Here is a 20760-nt window from a genome sequence, read left to right as displayed (position 1 = left end):
AATAATATACCAAGTCAGACCCTTGGCCCATCTAGACCAGTACTGAGTGAGAGTGGCTCTCTAGGGTTTCTGGCAGAAGTTTTCCTGCCCTACCTGGAGATCCTGGGGACTGAACCTGAGACCGTCTGCATACAGAGCAGGTGCTCTAGCACTGAGCCTCCCCCTCCTTTATGCTGACTGCAGGCTTGATATCACGGTATGAACCTTTTCTTCATCAAGTATAGTTAGCCAGCTGCAACTCATTCAGATCAAACTATAATGCATTTTTGGAATTAATAAAAAGCCAGTTGCATAATATTTCAGGCCCTTATGTTTTTAAATGTTCTATTTAAATTAAAAGCATAACTATGTAGAGTCATTTTTAGATTTTATTTTGACAATGTTTATATTTCCAATCAAACATTGTAGGGCAGAAAAGAAAGCCAGCTAGACCAATATCAGAGAACAATTTGATCATCCATTATTAACAGTATCCTACAGAAGTAGCAATGAGTGGATACTTCCCACCTGAAGTAGATATAAGACAAACATTCACACATTAAACACCTTTAACCACAAAGCTGATTTCTTATACGATTTACCTTTAATTTGGACTTTTCCTCTCTTTTGGGAGGACAAATTGGGAGCAGCTGACAAACACACATTAAGAATGCTGTTGTAATGAACAAATATTTGCAAACCCTTTGTCATTAGGAAGACTATAATGGATTGCCTTTTACTGAAGCACTATCTGGCCTTGACAAATACACTTCAGCCTTTCATGAAACTTATTTTATGAAATGCTCTGGAAGTGCTATTATTTCTCAAGTCCTCCCCTTGGATTGGATACACTTAGTTTTTCTTTCATTGTAAGAAACGCATGTGAAAGCATAATCATAAATTGGCGTGCTATCAAGGGGAACATCACTTGTAATACCATCCTGATGTTTTAAAGAATTATATTCTTTCAGAGTTCTGTCTACAGAAATCCTGTTTTTGAAAAGCAGGTTAGCACTTTAAGAACTAGTTTCACCAAATCAGACAAATGTTTAGCTTTAGGGTGAAGAACTTTTTTTTTATGTGCTAGAATATTTTCAATGGTAGAGCAATTAGCAAGCAAACTTGTTAGACATTACTACAAAAATTATCCGAGGAACACCAAGGTTCTTGTTCTAGTCTGTACAAGAATGCTGCTACTTTTTGCAAGCTGTATATCTTGAAGATACATTTTCCCAGTTGATCACATTCCAGATAGCTTTGAGATAGTCAGGTCTAACATTTTTATACTGAAGGTAATATGCATGCTCCCAAACATCAATTCCTAGCAGTGGAATAAGACCTAGAAAAGAAGAGAAATATGACTAAGATATTATGAATCTTAAATAAATCATTAGAGCTTCTCCTCCACCCTCCTCCCATTTTAGATGATTTCTACCCAAATCAGCAAGAAGCACCAGTTTATTCACAAGCATATATAATATTTGTTTTAAAATAAACTGCTTTCCCAACAGGGACTAGTACTAGGGAGTTTTCTGTTTGTAACAGAAGCTGCAAACTTCAAGCCACTAACTTTAATTTACTGCATGGTATGTCTTGAGCTCCAGCTGTATGCACAACTGAAGGGAAAGGGGAATTAAAAAGTGCATTTTTAAAAGAAAGAAACAGAAAAGCGGTATACACATTTTCTAAAATAAAACATCAAATAAGCATCAAATAAATGTTGCAAAAGCTAAACAAGTTACCTTGGCAATAAGTTGTTAATTTACATACTGTGCCCTGTCTCCATTTCCAAGGATATACCATGACCAGAATCCTTCTAGTATAAATACAAACTATTGAAGTACCTGTGCTACTATCCTTTTAAAATGAATACTGACTAATTCTTAGTTTTAAAAGGACAATTTTAATTAGCATCCAAGTATTTTGTCACCATCTGCTTCAAACTGTATTACCTAGAGCAGTTTTCGCCAACCTGGTACCTTCCAAATGTGTTGGGACATGTAGCCCAGCACATCTGGAGGGCAACCGGTTGGGGAAGATTGATTTGGAATCAATCAGGGAGCTTCGGCTGTTGGGCGGTATAGAAATGCAATAAATAATAATAATAATAACAACAACAACAACAACAACAACAACAATGATTAGGCTGGTCTCAAGTTATATTTAAAATGAAAGGTAACTGCTAACTGTCACTGACTTAAAAACCAGTGCCTAGCAGTGCTGACACGAACTAAAAGCAGCAGAATGGCTAATGATATAGCAAGTTGGTTCTGCAAGAACTCTCCACTTAGGAAGCCACAAACAGAGACTTGGGTAGTAAGCAAAAATGCAGGTTGCTTACCTGTAACTGTAGTTCTTCGAGTGGTCATCTATGCATTCACACATATGGGCTTTGCGCCTGCGCAGAGACCAGACCGGAACCTACTATAGCTGAGTGGAACGTTTTTGGCGGGAACCCCTCCCCTCATGCTACCGCGCATGTCCATGGGGTTCCCGCCCTTACCTCAGTTTACAGGAGTCCGACATTGTGCCCCCATAAACATGAGTGTAAATAAAGTAAAGTACATTCCACAAAAACACTGTGTCATTTATAAGTCTCACACCACCAAGTGGGGATGGTGGGTGGGTTGTGTGAATGCATAGATGACCACTCGAAGAACTACAGTTACAGGTAAGCAACCTGCATTTCTTCTTCGTGGTCTCTATGCATCACACATATGGGCGAGTAGCAAGCTGACATACCTTTGGAGGTGGGTTGGTGCATCATCTGAAGATCTCTGAAAGCACTGTCCTCCCAAATGAGCAGTCCTGCCTCGCACGGGTGTCCAAACTGTAGTGCTTGACAAACGTGGATGGAGTGGACCACGTTGCGGCTCTACAGACTTCTGCCAAGGGAACACCTCTGGTGAAGGCCACCGACGTTGAAACAGCTCTGGTGGAATGAGCCGTCACAGGTTTCACTAACTCTAATTTAGAAATAGAGTAGGCCAATTCTATTGTCTCCACTATCCAGCGTGACAACCGCTGGCAAGAGACAGGGAGTCCCTTAGAAGGCTCCCCATAACAAATAAACAATTGCTTTGTTTTCCTTAAAGTCTCTGTTCTGTCTTTGTAAAAAGCAAGAGCCCTTCTTACATCGAGAGTATGCAAAGAAGACTCAAGAGGTGTAGTTGGATTAGGAAAGAAAGCAGGTAAAGTAATATGCTGGGACAGATGAAAAGTAGACACTACCTTAGGCAGGAAGGCTGGGTCTGTGCGTAGCACAACCTTATCCTTATGAAAGATAGTGTACGGGACATCTATCCTAAGAGCTTTGAGCTCACTTGCACGTCTTGCCGATGTGATGGCTACTAAAAAGACAGTCTTTAAAGTAAGAAGCCTAAGGTCTGTCGACGCCATGGGCTCAAAGGGCTTGCGTGTCAGTGCTTGCAGCACAACTGACAGGCTCCAAGGCGGCACGATACTTTTCACAGTCGGTATCGTGTTCTTCAGACCTCTTAGAAATTTCTTCGTTGTTGGATGGGTAAAAGGTGTAAACCCATCTATACCTTGATGAAAAGATGTAATCGCAGCAAGGTGAACCCTGATGGATGCGAGCTTAAGTCCCTGCTGGAAGAGTGTCAATAAATAATTGAGGATGAAAGATAAGTGGCAAGATTCTGGTGTTTGATCTTGTCCTGAAGCAAAGTTCCGAAATCTTTGCCACTTTGCTGCATAAGTTTTCCTTGTGGAAGGCTTTAGTGCTGCCAATATAATGTGGTCCACAGTCAAAGTTCTAGTTCCAGAGGAGGAGTGGTTGTTATCCTCCATGCAGTCATCTTGAGGGTCGACAGATCTGCGTGTCGAACCCTGCCCTGGTGTCGAGACAGTAGCTTCGGTGTCGACGGGAGCCTGATGTAATCCCCTCTCGATAGCCGAAGGGCGTGAGCGAACCACGTCTGTCGAGGCCACCACGGAGTGATGAGGATGCAATTGGAGTTGTCCATCTGGATCTTGGCTATCACCCTTGTCAATAGTGGGAAGGGAGGAAACATGTACAGGAGATTTCCTCTCCAAGTCCTGGTGAAAGCGTCTCCTAAAGATTGCTCTCCTCTTCCTGCCCTGCTGCAATACTTGGCGCAAATTGTGTTGTCTTCGGTAGCGAAGACATCGACAGCAGGGTGGCCCCAGTTCCGAAAAAGGCTTTCCCGCACCTCGGCGTCGAGTTCCCACTCGTGGTCGACATGGAAGGACCTGCTGAGGGAGTCCGCAATAACGTTGTCCTTGCCGGCTACATGGATCGCCGTCAGGTAAGTCCTTCTCTTTATGCACCAGTTCCATATCCTGAGTGCAGACCGGTTCAGAGGGTGTGATCTTGTTCCACCCTGCCTGTTGATGTATGCCACCACGGTAGTATTGTCCGTCGCGATCAAGACATTCTTGCCCTCGATCAACTGTGCAAATGCTCTTATTGCATTTTCTACAGCCATGAGTTCGAGGTGATTGATGTGCTGTTCTCTCTGTGATCGAGGCCAACGACCCTGAGAGGTTAAAGAGCTGCAATGGGCTCCCCATCCTTCTAAAGATGCATCCGTCGTGATCGTTACCGAAGGCGCGTCTTGTTGGAATGGAACGCCTTCGAGAAGAGTCGACATCGAGAACCACCATTTCAGAGATGCCCTCACTTGCTTTGGTATCGAAAGGTAAGTTCGTCGAGCATCGTGTCTGAGATCGAAAGTCCTCAAAAACCAGGCCTGCAGTACTCTCATTCTGAGTCTTGCAAATCTGATGACTGCCGTAGTAGCTGCCATCAATCCTAACAGTCTCTGAATTGTCCATGCCGAAACCTTTCGGCGGCTCTCGGTATCGATGGCTAACTGCTGTAAGGTGTTCGCCCTGGTTGACGGTAAGTATGCCCTCCCGTCTCGAGAGGATAGAGTTACCCCTATGAAGTCCAATCTCTGCTGTGGAGTCAAAATGGACTTTTCGTGGTTGACCCACAGCCCCAACGAGTCCAACAGGTTGAGGGTGGTTAGTATATCCGACTGGAGCGCCTCGCTGCTGTCCGCTACGAGAAGCCAATCGTCCAGGTACGGATACACGTAAATGCCTTTCTGCCTTAGGTGGGCGCATACCACCGCCATAACCTTCGTGAAGACCCTCGGCGCCGTGGCCAATCCGAACGGAAGAACGGTGAACTGGTACTGGGACGCTCCGATCGAAAACCGAAGGTAAGCTTGATGCGACTTCCTGATGGAAATGTGGAAGTACGCATCCTTCAGATCCACCACTGCAAACCAAACTCCTTTCTGTAGAAGCTGCAGAATTGAAGTAACCGTTGTCATACGGAACTTCCTCGGGGTGATGAACTTGTTCAGTTGTCTTAAGTCCATGATCGGTCGAAGACCTCCATCTTTCTTCGGGACCGTGAAGTAACGAGAGAAAAATCCCTGATTGAGTTCCTCTGCAGGTACGGGAGAGATGGCCCCCTTCGATAGTAAGGTCTGTACCTCGAGCAGCAGAGGAGGGGATGGAGTCGTTACTTTCACGCCGGAAAAAGGAGGGAGGGCATCGAGCTCGATGGCATAGCCCGAGTTGATGATAGTGAGCACCCAGGAGTCTGTTGTAATTGACTCCCATTGATGGTACTGGGGTGCTAAGCGGTTCGCAAAAGGGAGTGGATCTGGATCTAAGGAGTCAAACCCGCTGTTTCTTGCTGAAGTCGGGTTGCCTCTTGTCATGTTGGTATTTGCCCTGGTAAGGCCTCTTTCTCTGCAGCTGTTGTTGTTGCTGCCGAGGTTGCGGCTGGTATTGGGGCCGATGCTGCTGCTGCTGCATCGGAGGTCTCCATTTTCTAGAACGGTATTGAGGTTGCGAGGGAAAAGTAAACCCCATCTTTTTAGCAGTCGTCCGAGCTTTATAGATGGAGTCCAGCGTGTCATCAGTCTTACTGTTAAATAGACCTTCTCCATCAAACGGCATATTTTCTATCCTGGCCTTAGTCTCGTTGGTTAGATTTGAGGATCTAAGCCAGGCATGCCTTCTTAACGATATGGCCCCCATCATCGATTTTGAATGGCAGTCCACCTGGTGTCGAGCGGTGGACAACTGCTGCCGTGCTATACCCGTTGTTTCATTTTGAAGAACTCTTGCCACCTCTCTTTTATCCTCTGGGAGGTGATCACACAGATTACCAATCTTCTCCCAAAGAAAAAGTTGATAACGGGCCATAGTTGCTTCATAGGCTGATGCCCTGATGCCCAAAGAGGATGACGAATAGACTCTTCTGCCCGTCATGTCTAGCTTTCTTCCCTCTCTATCCACTGGAGCGGAATGTGCTTTCTGGGACTGGCCCTGTGCTGACTCAACCACTATTGAGTTCGGTTTAGGGTGCTGAACTAAAAATTGTGCACCCTCTTCCTGCACTTTATACAGAGTCTCTAGGCGTTTTGATGTTGCCTGCGTCGACGTCGGTGTCTTCCAAGTCAACTGCGCTGCCTGCTTTAGCGCGTGAGGGAGAGGGATCGCTATCCTCTGGTTCGTGGTAGTCTGGAACACATCGTAGATACGATCTACCACAGCCTCATTAGCTTCCTGGGTCTCTATCCCCAATGCTCTAGACATTCGCAAAATATGGTCCGAGAACCTAACCATGTCGTCTGATGGGGAGGAAGGGTCTCTATCTTGGACCTCATCTTCCGGTGACGGAAAAGAAGGAGCGGCCGACACACCCGATTCCGAGTCCGAAGGATAATGTTCCTCGGGTGATGATACGGTGACTAAATGTAAATCATCCGTCGATACCGCAGGAATCGCCACAGTCGACGCCGACGGTTGTTGTCGAGGCGTCGATACCGATGATCTTTGAGGCGCTGGTGATGGAGGCAAAGGAAAGCGACACACCCTAGTTGTAGGCGGGGGAAGAGCATAGTAATCCTCCCGCGGATACTGCTGTTCCTGAAAATACCTTTGGGGGCGGTATCCCTCCCATTGGTATTCGTCACCCCTCGCCTGAGGTTCAGAGTAGCGAGAGGTTGCCTCCCAATCACGGCGTGGTGTTAGCCTTGGAGATGGCAACAATGGAAGTTCTCGCGGTCGAGGGGGTTGGTGAGAAGACGCTGCCGACATCGAATCCCTCAGTTCGCCTTCTGAGAGGCTAGGCGGACGAGTCGGTACCGCTGGTAACGAATGTGGCCTCGATACCGAGGGTGGTCTCGACATCGAGGCGGCAGATACCGAGGGCGGTTTCGATACCGAGGCAGTGGGAGCAGCGGGAGGAGTGGATTGGCTCCTGACCGGCTCTACTGGAGGAGGCGATGCTAAGGAGGTTCTCTCCGCATCCCTCTTTCTCTTCTTTTTCTTCTTCTTCTCAGTCTCAGAAGAAGGAATTGGAGTTCTGGCTTTTTTAGAGTCCTTTTTAGCCTTTGAACTCAAGAATGACCGACCAGGCGTGAGGGGTATCTCAGCCCTATGAGCTCTGGTCTGCACTTCAGTGCTTTGGTCTGATGATTTGACCGGTGCGGTCTTAGTAAGTGCCGTCTTATGAGTCACGGACTTATGAGCCGCAGTCTTCTCCATTGTCGGGGCCTCAGCGGCCTTGAGAGCCTTCTCCCAAAGAACCGAGCGGAGTCGGTCTGCTCGGTGTTTCCTGGTCTGTTTTGTAAAGGCCATACAATGATGGCAGGTCTCGACAACGTGCCCTTCACCTAAGCACAATATGCAAAGGGAGTGTCCGTCCGATGGAGGGAGCTTAGCCCCGCACTTTACGCACTTTCTAAACGGTGCTTTTAGTGCCATACAGGCCTCAAGCGACGAAGTCGCTGAGGAAAATCTAAACTACAAAAACTATTTTTTTTTTTTTTTTTTTTTATATATATAGGATAGATAAAGGAGAAGAAAACGCCGAAGCGAGAAAAGAAGAGAAAGAATTAGAGTAAAAGAGATATTTTTAAGACACAAACGCTAAGAGGTTGGTTCTATGGTCTATGCACGATGGCGGACGACGAAGAACTGAGGTAAGGGCGGGAACCCCATGGACATGCGCGGTAGCATGGGGGGAGGGGTTCCCGCCAAAAACGTTCCACTCAGCTATAGTAGGTTCCGGTCTGGTCTCTGCGCAGGCGCAAAGCCCATATGTGTGATGCATAGAGACCACGAAGAAGAACCTCTATCTGTCCTCACTACTAATTCCTCCCTACCCCATCCTCTGGCACTTGCAGCTGGGTTCCAGAAGAGGCTTGAATTTGTCTAGAGAAGTTAAGAAAAAGCAGGAGTTGTAGATAAGTTAAGACAAATCAGGGGCTGCACAAGTGGCAAGACTCTGCCTTGCTCTCAAGCCCTGTAGTGAGGCCAAAGGGCTTGGGAGGCAAAAGTCTTGTCTCACTTGCACAGAGAAGTGGATATATGTCTGTTTATTGTCTTATTCAGCCTGTTGGTAGGGAGCTTGGCATAAAAGTCTGAGACAACACATGGCTCCAGTATTTCAAGACATTATGTGCTATCATTTTAAGACGTTCAGCCTGGCAACCTGCGTACAGACAGGGTGTGCATCTCCAAGCTGGAATGAGTGAAAGGGCTGAAACAAGAAACTGTGCCATGAGGTCAGGAATACGACTTAACATACCACAATAAAACTGAGTGCCTCATGATCAGATTAGGCACATTAATCAGGAAGTAGGCCTGCATGCAACCCAGGATGCAAGGCAGCTGGACATCCAAGACAAACAGCGAAAAGAGAGGATGCTGTAAATTAATATATTGCTGAAAAGCCCGAAGCATTTCAGCCTCTTGCTTTTTATTAGGCCTATTTCAAAGGACTGTAACAATGTCTACAGAAATGATTAAGAATGAATTGTCTTGTACTGGCGACTAAATACATCTAGTTGCCACTAGAAGACAATTTGTTCTTAATATTTTCAAGTCAGTTGATATATTGTAGCTGAAAATGTAGCCCCAGCTAATTACAAGCCACTACAAATGTATCCTCAGCCACTGATAGCCTATTAATAACAACAATGAGCAGATACCATTTGTAGCTGGTGACTAGAGCTGCCCCAAATGAAGTCCTGCCTATAGAAGAAATGGGGTAGAGGCAACGGGGAAGGCTATTTTTTAAGATATGTCCTAGGTGTCCCCCTCCGGCCTCCTCACGGATGTAAGAGCACAAAGGGGTCTGCAGACTCTGGTGCTGAGAGTCCGAACATTTAGAGCATTCCTACACTTTACATGGCCAGTGGCTAAGAAAACTGGTAGGTTAAAGGTCTGGGGATTGGGATGTTGGGCCCAAGTGGTGGACAAAGAATGATTGTCACCGGCGACCAAAGACTTTTCAGAAACCTAGTATATTTTCCTGTATCATCAAATTATCAAACAGATTAAAATCTGCCTGGTCACTCTTCCTATCACCTCTTCATGCAAAGCACCATGCAACAGCAGTCTATTATTTCTTAGCCACAAACAGAATGTATGCATCTTTTAGATGTGTAGGTAGTTGCTTGCATACAGGTAGGTGCATGTCATTCTACAATAGCCAGCACCCATCTACTTGCTTGCACCAGGTGACATAGTGACAAGATATGGCTGTCTGCCCAAGCTGAAATACTACTGCCAGTATTGTAAGCAATGTGTCTCCAACGCAGAGCTTGCTGCTCTTTAAGTTGCTTATGGAGACACATTCTTTCTGGTCTGAAGCAATATAGCAATACAACCAAATATGAGGACACATCACAGCAATAGAGAGAGAACATCCCTACTACCCTGTGTGCATCTATCCCCAAATGGTGCTGCATGATGCAAGTGGCTTAATGCAATTGTAGGTACTTTGGAAAAACAGGCACAGTGGTTTTTGCAGGTTTTGCCAATGGACATTTGGGCAAAAGGCACGTCTGGTCACTATGTCACCTGGTGCAAACAAGCAGATGGGTGTTCACCATGCAAACCCAGGCACAAGCTTCCCCAACTGCTCTCCGACTTATCACCCTTCAGTAAACAAAACATGCGAATCAACCTCCCTTCTACAGGGGCGAGGCTCAGCCCCCCTCTCCCAGCCTTGAACCTTGGTTGGTAGTCCTGGACCAAGCTGCTCTGCCATGGGGCTTCAGAGGGACCCTTTAAACCCCCCCCCCCTGGCTCCTTGCCATAGCTCAGCACAAACATTCCGAAGCCTCTAACCAATTTCCCTCAATACAAATGGGTTTGGGGGGAAGCTAATATCTCCACCAATCCTTGACCAATATGTATTTATTTATTACATTTATATCCCACCTTTTTCACACTTGCAAGGAACTCAAGGTGGCATATATAATCCTCCTCTCCATTTTATCCTCACAACAATAACAACCCTGTGAGATAGGCTGGGCAGAGAGTTTGTGACTAACCCAAAGTCACCCAATGAGCTTCCATGGTTGAGTGGGGACTAAAACCCAGATTATTATTATTATTATTATTATTATTATTATTATTATTATTATTATTATTTATATAGCACCATCAATGTACATGGTGCTGTACAGAGTAAAACAGTAAATAGCAAGACCCTGCTGCATAGGCTTACATTCTATTAAAACCATAGTAAAGCGATAAGGAGGGGAAGAGAAAGCAAACAGGCACTGGGCAGGGTAAAACTAACAGTATAAGGTCAGAACAAAATCAAGTTTTAAAAGCTCTAGGAAAAAGAAAAGTTTTTAGCTGAGCTTTAAAAGCTGCGGTTGAACTTGTAGTTCTCAAATGTTCTGGGAGAGCGTTCCAGGCATAAGGGGCAGCAGAAGAAAATGGACGAAGCCGAGCAAGGGAAGTAGAGACCCTTGGGCAGGCGAGAAACATGGCATCAGAGGAGCGAAGAGCACGAGCGGGGCAATAGTGTGAGATGAGAGAGGAAAGATAGGAAGGAGCTAGACAGTGAAAAGCTTTGTAGGTCAACAGGAGAAGTTTATATTGGATTCTGAAGTGAATTGGAAGCTTGATCTCCCGACTCCCAGTCTGACACTTTAGCCACTATACCACACTGGCTGGATTTTTACCTTGCTGCTAGTTGGCCCATCCTCTCCCAGCCTGGCAAATTTGGTGGCTTTCCATCCATATTAAAAAAGAAGAAGTCTACCATAGCCTATGCAGACTAGAATAACTCCCCATGGAATTATATTAGAGAAACTCACCTGTGGTTCCCTGGAGAGGATCCTGATTGGAACAGGCAGTAACCTGCAATCGACCTTGTTCTTTATTATAGCCTAACCATCCCCATCCTGAGCCTTGAACTCCAACTGAGGCAGTTGTCAGTTTCTCCTTGAAGTTCGCAAATGAGCCAAAATCACGTTTAATGGCCTCCATTAGCTCCCCTTTTTAAAAAAATACACACACCAGATCATTTCAGATTAATTCAGACATAACCAAGAAAGGTGCAGGTCTAAAACACAGGTGCCTCTTTCAGGCCAAAGGCTGAATTTCATTTTAGAGAAGCTCTCAGGAGCTGCATTCTGGTGGTGGGCGGGGCCAATGGGGGAAGCCAAAAATACCAGCACATTTTAGATTATAGCTCTTACTACCAGCAACTAAATCTTAGGAAAGGCATTTCAACCTTTTTTTTATTGGGGCTGGGTACTGCACAAAAGCTGAGAAACCACCAAACAATTGGTGGATGGGGGAAGGGGGCAAGGCCTTCTGGTGAACCCCAGAGGGTTCTGCAACCCTGCTGTAAACCCTGGCAAAATCTTAACCATGGTCAATAGTCAAGGTAAGAGTGATGATGCTGGTGTTTTGGGCCCACCCCCGTTCGCCTTTGGCCCTGCCCAGGAATGTGGCCCCTGACAGCATCTCCAAAACCGAATGTAGCCCTCAAGCTGACACTGTCAACAGAATGGAAGCAAGCTGCAGGATCACCCCCTCCCCTCCACAAAGTTTCTCCCCTGAATTCGCCCCACCCCCTCAAAACCAGTATTATTTATTACCAGTTTGTAATAATTGTTTGAATACACTGTACTTTTAAAATACCAAATGTAATATTTTTATGCCAAACCAACTTGGACATAATTACATTTTATGTTCCAAAAGTAACAAAGCGACTTTCAATCTGTAAAAAGTGCTAATATTGCATTATTTCAATTTTTCTGAAAATTTCCATTCTACCCACCCCCCAAAAAACACAGGCAGGGGGAAACAGGTTTTTTCCATGGCTTCAAAATTTCCGGAAATTTTACATCTCTAGGTTTATATCAGTATTACTGCAAGTTACAATAAACCCTTTTTGATTACAAACCTTGTGGCTCCCCTCCACCATTTGGAGAAAGGTTTGTCCAAAAGATAGTGTGATTAATGTGACCTCCACCATTGAACTTCAGAGCTGGCTGAAGAGACACCTGACCAGTCACATCACCTGGAGATGCAAAGAATAGAGAATGAAGTGAAACTAAGCTGAACCCTGGCATAAAGCATTTTACTTATTTAATAGTACCACTCTGAAGAAAATGGATTGCAGCTTATAAAGAAATATTTGTTGGCAAAGTATAAATATAGGAATTTCCAAACATTTAAGAACTGCACCATAAACATAGACTGGCCCATAAACTCACAACCTATGGGCAGTATCCAACACTGCTACTCTGCTACCACAATTGATGTAGCGTAAAGTTTTCCAGGGTAACCTGTTATGCCACCTTGTGCTGCTGAACAGTGCTAGAGGTTGCTCACGCTAACGCTATGTCAATTGTATACGTGCAGCAGCAGCACTGGATACTGCCCTACAAACACATCTCTGGAAGAAGCTTTCAGCTGGCAAGAAAACAACCAACATAAAATATAAAGTCAAACCTTAAATATCACCAAATGTAAATCAGCAACACAAATGTAACAGCAACAACAAATCATGTTAAAAGCAGCAGAAAACAGAAAACAGTTTTCAGGTTCTTCTAAAAATTCAACATTCCAGAAGCAAGGTGCCATGACCAGAAGAACCCCACCGATCTCATTTTGAAAAGCGGGGGCACTTCAAACTTGCTTTTAGTGTCAAAATTTCTGCTCAAAATTATATTTAAATATATTGATGCTGCCTGTCAATTAAACATTTCCAAGGCTTTTTATAAAAACTATAAAGCACTATCTGTATACAGTTGTTTTTATTCAGAACTTAGTTTTTTTTTAATACTGAAAACTTTTCCTCTGATTGTCAAAAGAGCATTCCTTCATCAGACAACAACTGAATTTTCTCTTAACAGAGAGCTGAATGCAACTCAAAACACACTGGGTTTATTAGTATAACTTGTTACAATCAATCTGCTTTACACTTACTGACTGTTGATTTTCTGCTTCATGTAGTTTGAGTGGGATCCTCCTTTTTGTTGGACTACGTATCTATTGGCACCACTTAAGAATTTGCCTTGCCTGCATCCTAAAAAGAAAGGCTGTGGACAACTGTTTGCTTATCTATGAACCAACAGCCAAACAAACATTCTTGTCTCAGCTTAATCATTAAACTCTCACAGTAACAGTACTTCTTCTGTTTTCTCTTGCATTGCTTATATCAGCCTTCCCCAATGTGGTATCCTCCAAACGTGTAGGACCATAACATCCATGATCCCTAACCATTGGCTATGGTGGAGATAATGAAAGTTAGTAGTCCAAAAGGCTCTCGGAGCGGCTTACAATGTATCAATAAAGAAGACAGTCCCTACCCTCAGGCTTACATTCTAAAAAAAGACATGACACACAAGGAAAAGTGTATGGGGAGGGAAGAGGGAGAAAATAAAAAGAAATTAAGGAGACTGCTTAGGCTGGTGGGAAGGCCCTGCTCCGTCCTCTCATCTCCCAATGGAGGGGCAAACCAACAGCTCCTTCTTCCCCACAGGGTGAAGATGGCAGTTAGCCCTGGGGGGGGGGGGTGTCCAACTGAAGCAGGCTCTGATGGTGCCTGCCTGCTCCAGTCTCCCTCGCATCTTCTTCCCCACAGGGATAGTTGTGATAACTAATCCAAATGTAATAACTAATCTAAATGTAATAATAAAGGCGACAAATACTTGTTGATAAGAAAGACAATGCAAAGCTCTCCCTTTTAGTACAGTTACCTTTACAGTTACAAGTCCACAGATCTCATTACTATTTACAATTAAATTCTGAGATCAATGTTAGGAGCTTAAGAAGTGAATTATGGTCTCAGGAACGCCGTGTAAACAATGCCCCCACTACACTGTAACTAGGCACTCCACAAACACATGGCAAAAAGAAGGTCACTTTCCTAAATTACTATAACTTTAGCACAAGAGAAAACATGGAAATACAGTGAGAAGCATGCAGCAGCTTTAGGATGTCCAGCTGGACATCAGGAAAAACTTCCTTACTGTGAGAGCAGTACGACAATGGAACCAGTTACCTAGGGAGGTTGTGGGCTATCCCATACTAGAGGCAGTCAAGAGACAGCTAGACAACCATCTGTAAGATATGCTTTAAGGTGGATTCCTGCATTGAGCAGGGGGGGTTGGACTCGATGGCCTTGTAGGCGCCTTCCAACTCTACTATTCTATTATTCTATGAAAACAAAGGCGGCAACACAGGCTGACATACCTTTTGCCAAGGCCTCTTTATATTTTTCTTCAGCAATGTTCAGATTATTTACATATGCAGCATGATGCTTGCTATGGTGAAGCTGCATAATTTCTGCACTAATATGGGGTTGCAGGGCACCATAATCATAAGGCAAATCAGGAAGAGTGTGTTTTTGTCTGAAGGCCAGACACCCAATAGGTTCAATCAGTTTAATGCCATTTCTGGAAGAGAACAAAATATTAAAAGATTAAAACATTTGACATTCAATAACAAAACTTTTATTTCCACTTAATCTGAAGAATGTATATCTTACTATACCATTTAACACTTTTAAAACACAGATATCTGCATGTTTACAATCTTTTCTATTACTCACCCATCACAACTATCTTTATCAGCTTTAATGCAATTTAATTGTGAATGAGGTCCAAGAAACATTAACTTGCCTGAAGCCAATACTATGTACTTGCACTGCTGAAGAGCACTTCAGCCTAAGTCTCTGAGGTCCAACCATCTCTCCCCATATGCTTTAGCATACTAGCTCTCAATGATAACTTTTGTTACACTTCCATGGAAGAATACCAAATGGAAATACACACAGCTGCAATTTATTTGGAAGATGGAGGTGGAAGAGAAAGAAAAGCAGAGAGTTTCACTCCCTGTGATCCACAAATAATTCTTGTGGATTGCAAAAATGTTGTCACTGAAATGCTGGAAAGTGACTGTGGAGGGCAGTGTTGTGTAAATAGTAACTGCAAGCCTGGACCAAAGAAAATAGTTTGACATAAAACTAAGTTTGTAATTGATGGGACTTTCTAGTAAAATTCCATCTGCCTATACTGTTCATATGAAGGGCCGACTGTAAAGCTAGCTGCTACAGCATAAATCCAAGGTCATAAAAATACCTAAGAGCTTGACCACTATTATCTTAAAGGTTTACAAAGGTGTGGAGGTTCCCCCAAGTCAGACATTAGAGGCACATCCCCCCCCAAAAGGTCCATTTAGAGAGAGTGGAGAGTTAAATTTCAAGAGTCTTTGTTACAAGACATACAATAACTTATCTCTATTTGAACTATAATCTTGGAGAGGACAACACCCTGGGGGACAGTTATAAAAGACAGGAGGTGAGCAATAAAAAGCCAAGTACCCAAAATTATTAAAACATGTCATTATTAAACCAATTGTGTTGATAGACAAGAGTAGCAAACTAGACCACAGAATTCTTACAACTTTCTCGGCCTACCTTTCCAACATACACGATCAATGGAATCATATTTAAAACTCATTTGATTTGTCTGTCTTTTGGAGCAACTCTGGTAGTTTCAACTGCTCTACCAGAGGTAGCGGCATCATGCTCACATGTATGCAAACATCAATTGTAGAAGAAGTGCAGCTCCTTAATACAGTTGTCAGAAGTCTCTTGTGGAAGTGTGTAACCCACCCACCCCCATAACCTACTAATCTGGCTCATTAGTTACACCGTCATAAATACATCAGCTATGTGTTCTCTTCTCCCCTTTTTCAAGCCTGGGAGAAGGAAGAGAAAGTGTTACTATTCTTTAACAAGACTGCCACTGTCAAACAAAACTGGCTTAAGTGCTTAGTTCCAAAAAGGAGAGGCATCAAAAGCTCAATCTGCCTAGACACCACATTCTGACCCGGAAAGCTCTTCTTCCTAATCCCAGATATGTAGGAACTATGTGTACCTACTGTGCTGTGTATACTATTTCTTGTGTTTATATCCCACCCTTCTTCCAAAGGATTTAGGATCAGCATAGATGCCTCATCCCCCACCCCACCCATTTTATCTGCACAACTGCTCTGTGCGGTAGTTTAGGCTGAAAGTGTGCAACTGGCCCAAGGTCACTCAATGAGCTTCATGGCTGAGGAGTAATTTGAAGCCATGTCTCCGTAGTCCTAGTCACCACTGCCACTCTCCCGTCCAACACATCTTGTGCCCTCCAGATGTGTTGGGACTACAGCTCCCAACCATACTGGCTGAGTATTGTACTCTAACACATCTGGAGGGCACCAGGTTGAGGAAGGCTACTTTATTATTCTACGGCTAGATCGGTTCAAGTTAAACCCTGACTTCCATTCATTTCCCTTGCTCCTGCCGGGCGGCAGCTTTGCACCTTCACCACACTGGTGCCTCCAGCCTCCTTTTCCCCTCCGCTGTATTCTCCACTCAGGGCGTCCTCCCTCCCTCTCTCTCGTTGCTCAGTTTTCTAATCTCCCGCCTCTCCTGCGCTCCAGCGGGGCCCACTCCGTGCCCTTGGCCAGGCACTCAAGGGCTCCCGGCCCCGCCGGGCTCTCACCTGCGGCTGCTCCGGGAAACCAACCGGCAGAGCATAATGGCAGCGGCGCTCGGAAAGGGAAGCGGAGAAAAGCGAAGACGACGCGAAGGACACAGCCGCGCTCCGCGCCTCAGCAGCCACTCACACCACCCGTCTGCGGGCTGCGGGCCTTGGTCGGTCAACGAAGCGCTTGCGCAGCCCCGCCCCGCCTCGCCCTCCTCCCTCAGCGGTTGTTGACTAGGGCGGGGGAGAAGCATTTCTCTCTGACAGCCAGTGATAGAAGTGGCGAGGCTGAGGCGACCAAAGTGGGCAGAGAGCAAAGCCCTTTGAGCTCGTTTCCGTGCAGAGCTTCAGGACACGTTTTCATCGCCAGAAGAACGAGTCGCAACAGGCTGAGTTTGGAATTCAGCTGGTAAAGAAGTTCCTTCCGTGTCGAGGAAACGTCGCCCCAGTTGAATTTCTGCTCACATAAGAGCTGTTTGTTATCTGTAAGCTCAAGCGTGTCTCCTATTGATAAGATAATAGTGCAAATGAATATGGTTTAATAATGCATATCCATTTCTCCTAAAATACATTGTCTTGTTTATCATAGGAGTCAGCATGTAGTGGCTAGAGTGTCACAGTGGGACTAGGGAACCCCAGGTTTAAATCCCAATTCAGCCATGAAACTCACTGGGTGACCTTAGGCCAGGCTATTGTGATAGTGAAATGGGCAGAGGAGAACCATGTATGCTACCTTGAGCGACTTGGAAGAGAGGTGAGATATCCATGTAAATAAATGTGCAATGTTCAGAGCTGTGTGCACACTGCAAAAGTACAGATCTTAGAACCTGGAGCAAGATCCGGTATCCAGAGACCTTCAGTTCTCACATTTTAAAGTTTCTGGTCCTTATGTCTGCAAAGGTAAACTTGAAATACTGTGAATAACATTTGGTAACACCCTAGGAAGAGAGTGGGAGCAGTGCATAATTAATTTCCACTGATGTGTGAGACTAGAGCAGACCTCAGTGCCCTGTATAGCTCCATGTTGCTTCTTTTAAACAATACAAGCAGAATTCCAAAAATAAGCAGCTACATGGAAATATATTCAATTTTTACCTGTAGTCAAGAATTTAGTTTTGATTTTTAAAAAATACATACACACAAATACTAAGAACTGAGGTTAACAATTTGTTAATTATTAGCTGACCATTTCTAAACTTTAGGAATTCATTTAAAGTCCCAGTGAGTAAATAATTCATTTTTTGAAATTGCTAGCATTGCAGCTCAGTCATTTCCTTGTCCTCATGCTCTCATCTCAAGTACTTTAATAGCCAGTACTTACCTGCCTCTTTGCAAGTTTATTCAGTTGTCAGAAATGAAAGGACCTTTCCCTCAAATTTCCAACAGGCAGGATGCAGTCTTTCTTTACTTGATTTCCCATAGAGCTCTTCCGTGTTTCTTAATAATTCCAGTGCTTCTGCTGCATGCCACACACACACACCTCCTCCCAATGTATGTTTGAGGGATTTTTACACACACTCTTCCCAGAACAGCTGTTAATATTGCAAGCAGGCATACAAATTGCATAAATACATGACATAAAAGAACAACAGTTCTCACATCTGTTACTGGCAATTCTTCATTGCTATTTGGCCACCCAAAAAAGGCTTTACCATGATTAACCTGTTATTGGTTCACATGCTCCCAGTTACCCTAAATACATCTGTGCTAAATGTTCTGGTGTAGAATGGTGGTTTCTATTCATTTTAAAATAGCAGACAGTTGTTGGAAGCTAAAGTCATGCCTGTTAAACAAACGGCTACAGAAAATAGCCAGAAAATATATTTGGATGCAGGGTGACTTGCCCTTCAGAAAGAGGCATCTAATGCCTCTTGACATCCAGTTGGAACTTACAACCTCAGGAATTTCCTTTTTAGAGTTCCCAATAAGCCATTCTGGTGTTAATCGGGGGAAATTATCCAAGTAGAAGGGAAGAGCAATCTAAAACAATTTTTAATAAACTTGTCTTTACCTGGTGCAGAATCAGGATTTTTGAAGCTTTTAAACTCACCTCTGTGGGAAACCATAATCATAAAATAGCTGTCATGAGTGTGCATGATGATTCACAAAGAACAAGTAATCTGTCTAGGGGCATTCATGAAAATTAAGCTAGAGATTCCCATTTTGCTTTGAAGCAATCCCAGCTGCCAGTGAAAAAAATATTTAAAAAATTCTAAAATAAAAATGGTTAAGATTAGGGTGTTTTGGTAGGCACTAAGGTTTCTACCCATGGGCTACAGCTAGGCAATGAGCATACAATAGGACATGATAGCCCATCAAAGGGCACAGGGGGAAATCAACATGCCAGAAACATTTGGAGAGGGACACCTTATTATAGGTGCTTATAAGCTAATGCTAGAAGCCTCTGAGTTGGTGTGCCTGAATTTAAAAATCATAGCTATAGCAGGCATAACAAAAAATCAGGTGAAATTGAAAAGTGAGATATGGTTATTTTTGGATACAAACTACAGCAACAAAGAGATAAAATTTCTACATACCCTGAACAGCTGGGCATAGAACAAATCAGAGGGGAGGTAATCCTGGACCGAATCCTAATTGGCAACCAGGACCCAATGAAAACCTACATGTTGTTGAAGTGACTGGAAACAGTAAGAATAGCACTATTGAATTCACCCTATAAGTAAATGGATGATGCCAAGACAGCCCAAAACAGACATATTTGATATAAAAATAGGAAACTTCTCAAAAATTAGGGGATTAATATAAATGAAGTCAAAGACAAAAATCAAGAGGGTCAAATATTTCCCAAAGGCTTGGAGATTATTCAAATTCACAATTGCAACTCAGCTAGGTAACATCTAGTCCAAGAGGATGCCAGCATGGTTTATTTCACAATAGAATGATTGGGTCTGAACTAGAAGTGACTGCCCAGGAAAGGGATCTTGGGGTGATGGTGGATAACTCAATCAAAGCATCAGCAATATGTGGCACCTGTGAAAAGTTAAATTCCATGTTGGGCATTCATTGGGAAAGGAATCAAAAGTAAAACTATTATAATGCCTTTACACAATTCGATGGTGCGACCACACTTGGAATACAAAGTATAGTTCCAGTCACATCATCTCAAAAAGGATACTGTCAAGCTGAACAAGGTGTAGAAAAGTGAAGCCAAGTGATAAGGGGGTTGAAACAACTCCCCAAGATTAAATTCAGGGCTTTTTAGTTTAGAAAGAGGAGTAAGGGAAGACACGATAAAGAGTTTATATAACTGCATGGCGTGGACCTCTCCCCCCACCCTCAGGGTCATTCAATGAAGTTGAGTGGTAGAAGATCCAGTAGACAAAAGAAAGTACTTTTTTCACAATGCATTTCAGTATGGAATTCGCTACAGGATGTGGTGATGGGCACCAAATTAGATGGGTTTAAAAGGGGATTAAGCACATTAATGGAGAAGGCATTCAATGACTCCTCATGATGGCTACATGCTATTTTCAAGATCAGAGGCAGCATTCATCTTAGTAAACGCTGCTGGGGAGCAAGTGAGAGAGTTATTGCCCTTTTTTCTTCCTTGGGGGCCTTCCACAGGCATCTGGTTCGTCACTGTAAGAAACAGGATGTTGGATTACAAAGGCCTTTGGTGTGATCCAGCAGGGCTAATTTATTACATTTTTATACCGCCCAATAGCCGAAGCTCTCTGGGTGGTTCACAAAAATTGTGACGCAGAGACCAGCTTTGTGTACCAATGTTGGCTTGGCGATGCTCTCAAGATTAGATCAAGAGTGCACTGTTCATATGAAGATCCTTGGCTAGATGGCATCAACGTCATTCCAAGATGTTCACAGGAATTATTGGAGGGTGCATCCACATCTCAAAGTAAATACAGGTTTGCCACAGCAATACTAAGTAGTCTGCTTGTATGTTGCAATCCATTCTGCCACATATAGTGCAAGTAGTATTTTGCTCCAACCCCAA

The 20760-nt window shown here is 43.9% G+C and overlaps 1 protein-coding gene across 1 annotated transcript; it reads right to left on the bottom strand.

Annotated features, from left to right (window-relative positions):
- Positions 1–350: 350 nt before the first annotated feature.
- Positions 351–16954, bottom strand: SOD2 (superoxide dismutase 2). Its single transcript, XM_063124488.1, has 5 exons — positions 16806–16954; positions 14506–14708; positions 12209–12325; positions 11112–11291; positions 351–1318 (listed from the first exon to the last, which is right to left on the bottom strand). Exons 1-5 carry the CDS (start codon positions 16838–16840, stop codon positions 1173–1175), a joined length of 681 nt encoding a protein of 226 aa, XP_062980558.1. The 5' UTR covers positions 16841–16954; the 3' UTR covers positions 351–1172.
- Positions 16955–20760: the final 3806 nt, after the last annotated feature.

This window comes from Elgaria multicarinata, chromosome 4 (genome assembly GCF_023053635.1).
Source record: "Elgaria multicarinata webbii isolate HBS135686 ecotype San Diego chromosome 4, rElgMul1.1.pri, whole genome shotgun sequence".
Classification (NCBI taxonomy): domain Eukaryota; kingdom Metazoa; phylum Chordata; class Lepidosauria; order Squamata; family Anguidae; genus Elgaria; species Elgaria multicarinata.
This window is presented reverse-complemented; position numbering and strand designations above follow the sequence as displayed.